This window comes from Engraulis encrasicolus, chromosome 12, assembly GCF_034702125.1.
Source record: "Engraulis encrasicolus isolate BLACKSEA-1 chromosome 12, IST_EnEncr_1.0, whole genome shotgun sequence".
In the NCBI taxonomy this organism is placed as follows: Eukaryota; Metazoa; Chordata; class Actinopteri; order Clupeiformes; family Engraulidae; genus Engraulis; species Engraulis encrasicolus.
The window spans coordinates 1,967,501-1,972,500 of NC_085868.1; the positions used below are offsets into that span (position 1 = coordinate 1,967,501).

A 5,000-nucleotide genomic window follows, 5' to 3' on the forward strand; every position below is an offset into this window, starting at 1 on the left:
CTGGTGGCCTAATGCCTCTGTGTTTATGTGCAGTAAAAAGGCACAGCAGCATGACGAACAGAAAGGTTAGCATTGCTCTGAAAAAGGCTTACTCAATTGGATGTAGTCGCCTAAAATTATCCTTTTTTGGGCAGCCTTTTTGAGCGCTTGCCAAAAATACGTGATAATTGAGCCCTAGGAAACTGTTTAACACAAAAATGTTCAATACTAAATGGTCCTGTGTGTAATTATAGGGTTTTAGCGATGTAACAGTAAAACAGCTCACAAAGTTAAATAGATTATAACAATTGAGAGACCTGTTGACTCTGCTTTGTCTGCTATTAGAGTAAAATATTTATTATTTACCGTCTCCCCTGACTGCTAACTAATTGCTATTGTGAATGACTGTGGAACAAAGCTGTTACTTTCTAAGGTACAGTGTGTGGGGCAGTAGGGGTGGTTGTGGGAGGATGTGTCTGATGTGTGACAGGGCTTTGTGGTTCCAAGGTAGGTTTGTGATTAATTAGACGGCTTTTACTTTTAATAGTTTTTGTCAATGGACCCTCCCTCACATATCTGCAAGAGAGCAAATCCTTGTCAAAGTGGACCCGGTTGACTAATTTCTCACCGTTTACTTAACCAGTGTTTGAAGTGTACTTAACACATGATGTCTGTGACAGCAGATAGCAAGATCCAAATCACTCTGAAAAAGCTTATTCAATGGGAATGGCTCTCCCTTACATAACATTATCCTGTCAATTATAGAGTTTTGAGCTTTGTGCCACAAACAGCTCAAGATTAAACACTAGGAAAGGTAACAAGAGAAGGCTAATGAATGTACAATGTGAGACCCTGAGGCGGATTATAGTAATAGGGCTTTAGTAATAAATGCTGTGTGTAAATTGGGCAGGAACCGTCTGGAGTTCCCACTCTTAAAGGGTAACTTCTACCAATTTCAACATGCAGTTGTAATGCTCACACTACCCTGAACTTGTCAGTACCTGAGATTTTTTTTCTTCAGCCTTTTCCGAGATCCTGGTCATTGTAATGGGGGCAGGTGTATCTTTACATTTAAAAAAAAAAACATCTTGTTTTATTCCAAATAACATCCAAAAGGTTATGCAACATCAGCAGACAGCTAACAAACAGCGATACCTTTTGGGATAATATTTGTAGTAGGCCTATGTTAAGAAAATGTTGAATATCAAACAAAATCTGCCCCCATTAGAATAGCTCAGATCTTGGACAGGGCTGACTCGAAAAATGCAGCATCACCGGGTATAGTGTAGTAGTAGTTATGCTGCCCATTCACAAATGTTATCTATTTCATGCTATTTTTCCCCACCATCAATATCTAAGCATTCATTATGACCGGAAAAAGGACACTTTTCTCACACAACATGTTTGAATTTCCAGACATCTTTATTTGCAAAACTTATTGTACTTTGGTCAGGGCAGTATACACGCACGCACGTGTGCACGCACACACACACAAACACACACAAACACAAACACACAAACACACACACACACACACACACACACACACACACACACACACACACACACACACACACACACACACACACACACACACACACACACACTAGGGGTGGTACGGTTCACAAAATTCACGGTTCGGTTCATATCACGGTGTCAAGGTCACGGTTTTCGGTTCTCTACGGTTCTTTTTTTTAGTTCATGATAAATGATGCACTGGGAATATTAAACAATATTTATATAACTGCAGTTATAAAGTGATGTATAGGCTTATAATAGGCTTATTGTATAGGCTCATAATGTGAAAATGGTGTGATTTTAATTGTGTCATCCTCTGATTGGTCTTATACGCAAATGTTTTAATCAGAGAGACTGGATAAGATACTCCTAGAATGTCTGTTTTACATATTTTTCTGGGCAGTACATGAATTGCGGTTTGCGACGGATGGCTCGGTTCGGTTCGGTATGTGTGTGAATTGTACGGTTTCGGTTTTCGGTGCGGTTTGTGCCATCCCTAACACACACACACACACACACACACACACACACACACACACACACACACACACACACACACACACACACACACACACACACACACACACACACACACACACACACACACACACAACCCACTGAATCATATATCTTTGTGTCTGTCTCTCTCAGCGGGACTTCTTTGATCGCCTGTACGTGATGTATACTGTCGGCTACGCCGTTTCCTTTGCCTCCTTACTCATCGCCATCTTCATCATTGCATACTTCAGGTGGGTAGAGAACACACAGACACACACACACACACACACACACACACACACACACACACACACACACACACACACACACACACACACACACACACACACACACACACACACACACACACACACACACACACACACACAGCAATCCTAATCACTGCCTACAGCACTTCGGGTGAGTAGGGACAGACATAGTGTCCAGAATGTGCGTGCATCCAATAAAACAGATGCCGGATCAAGCAACCAACTTGAAGAAAAAGAAGAAAACATCTGCAAACTGTTGCTGCTCACCGATTTATTAACACAATGTTTCGACCTCACACAGGTCTTGGTCAGGTAGGTGTGTGTGTTTGTGAGTGACTGTTCTTTTATAGACTGGGAAGGGGCAGGGTTAACCTCAGCAGGTATTGATAGAGATCCAAAATTCACCAACAGCCCACCAGAAAACACAAAAATATAATAACCAATAAGAATAAAATGAATGACAAGAAAAGAAAAAGGCCCATGCCCATGTATATACCAATGCATACCCATGCCAGTGCAGTCTGGCTGACTAAAAATATACAAACATGGTTCTGATGGTGAACACTTGATGCCACCTGGATCCAGTCAAACCAAGTCATAAAAAGGTTTAATATCAAACTTCATTTAATCCGTGTGGGGACGTAGTGTTAGGAGAGTCTACTTTCTCTCTTGCCAATATATCTGAGAGTACAGATATTGTGTCCCATAGAGGGGAGGTGTGCTGCTACAGCAGGGGTGAGGAAGCCTTTTCATTGAAGGGCCACTTCAAATTGTATTAAATCCTCCAAGGGCCGTACTAGGAACACAAACCAGGATTTCCCCCTGCACTTTAGACCTATATTGAAGCCGGCCACCCACAACAGACCCCATCTTCACCAGGTCCCCTGAAAGTACGGCTTAATTGTATTGCAAATGTAATAAGGAGGGGGAAGAAGGAGTGGCACACAGGAGCTGAATGCACTAGCCCATTTCAAATTGGGAACACTGACAATGGGCTACACCCAAAACATTTGTTACTCCACTTTATCTTTGGTTTTCTTTATTTTCGGCATTTATAATACAGTTTTACTGACGTGCATTTAGCTCCTGTGTGCCGATCTTTCCCAGACTCTCTCCCCCCACTCATTTCCTGTCTCTCCTCCACTGTCCTGTCAGAAATAAAGGCAAAAAGCCCTAATATATATATACTTGTGTATATATATATAGGCCTATATATAAACTAACTTTTGAAACACTACACAAACTACAAATACGTCCACCCTCTACGAAGTTCCCTTTAGCTCTGATTAAAAGTTAGTAAACGTCTTAGAACCCAGATCAAATACCCCACCACATATCAGTATCTGTCCTACCCAATCCCTTAATCATTCCCATGACACCTTCCTCCAATCAAGCCCCATCCCAAAACTGATTGGCACACTCACAGATTTTTTAAAAATTCTTTTTTTTGGTCTTTTACACTTTATTAGGGACAGGACAGTTGGGGAGATAGACAGGAAATGGTTGGGAGAGAGAGACGGGGAAGGGTCGGCAAAGGACCCGGGGCTGAATCGAACCCGGGTCGGCCACGCAGCAGACAAGTGCGTTAAGCTACACTGTAACAAATAGCTGTTTATTTACGGCAATTCTGCAACAGCATTCTACTGTTTTTCGAAAAAACAGACAACTACTGTGAAAATATTACTTTGAGTCACATATTGAGCATAAACAGTAAGTACTGCACAATAGCAGTATTCGCCGTTGTGGAAAAAACTAGAGATGCACCGGATCCTGATTTTTAGGATCCTGCCGGATACCAGATCCACTGAATAAGATCCTGCCGGATCCGGAACCGGATACCGGATCCTACAAAAGGGTTGAAACATATAGTCTACTCGCACACGTGGGCCCTTTTTATTACGTTGGCGCAAACTATTTTTTAGACTCATTGGCTTATTGCCACACTGCCTGCAATAGCCGCTTCCAAAGGGATTTCACTCCATGCAGTGATTGGGGTTGTGAAAGACTGAAAAGCCTAGGCTAGACATGCACCAGACCCTGATTTTTAGGTAACATGCCGGATACCGAATCCACTGCTTAAGATCCTGCCGGACCCGGACCCTGTGAAAAACTCTATTATCCTGCCGGATCCGGAACCGGAACCGGATCCGGATCCGGTGCATCTCTAGAAAATAACAAGTTATTTTAGGCAGCACCATTGAAACCCATTCATCCTCCACTTGTCCGTGATCACCATCAAACTTCAATACCACCTGAAGAACTGAAGTCATTCTGACTGGTTAAAGATTATCTGATACTATCAAGCATGATGAAACAATTTCTAAGGAAACTACAATACTTAAAAAGTGCTTGATGCAGCAAAGTGTGAGTAGCACATGCATTTTGATAGTGATGAAAGTGTGAATGGCTGAAACATTTTAAGAACTTGTAACACTCTTGCAACAAGCAGCCCCATCTAAACCAATCTGCTAATCAGTGCCTGGCCTCACCTGAGTAGGGCTGTTATGCCATTATTCAATTACGGGCGTCACCTGCCAAGGGCCTGATGACTCTGGTCACATGGTACTCTTGCACCTGTATATAAATCTGGACTATCAACACTTCAGTTGCTTGCCTGCCTGCTGGCCTGCATGGCACAGCATAGCACTTGCTTGCCTACAAGCTTGCTTACATGCTTGCACACTTTCCTCTTTGTGAAAGCTTGCTGTATGTGGCATCATTTGTGCCATTGTTGCA

General features: G+C 42.5%; 1 protein-coding gene across 1 annotated transcript in view; it reads left to right on the forward strand.

Moving 5' to 3' along the window:
* The window catches only part of pth2rb (parathyroid hormone 2 receptor b), a 102,208-nt gene that overhangs the window by 15,656 nt on the left and 81,552 nt on the right, over positions 1-5,000 (forward strand). The window contains exon 4 of the mRNA XM_063212632.1: positions 2,149-2,246. Within this exon, the coding sequence (XP_063068702.1) occupies positions 2,149-2,246 (98 nt within the window). The remainder of the gene's footprint in view (positions 1-2,148; positions 2,247-5,000) is intronic.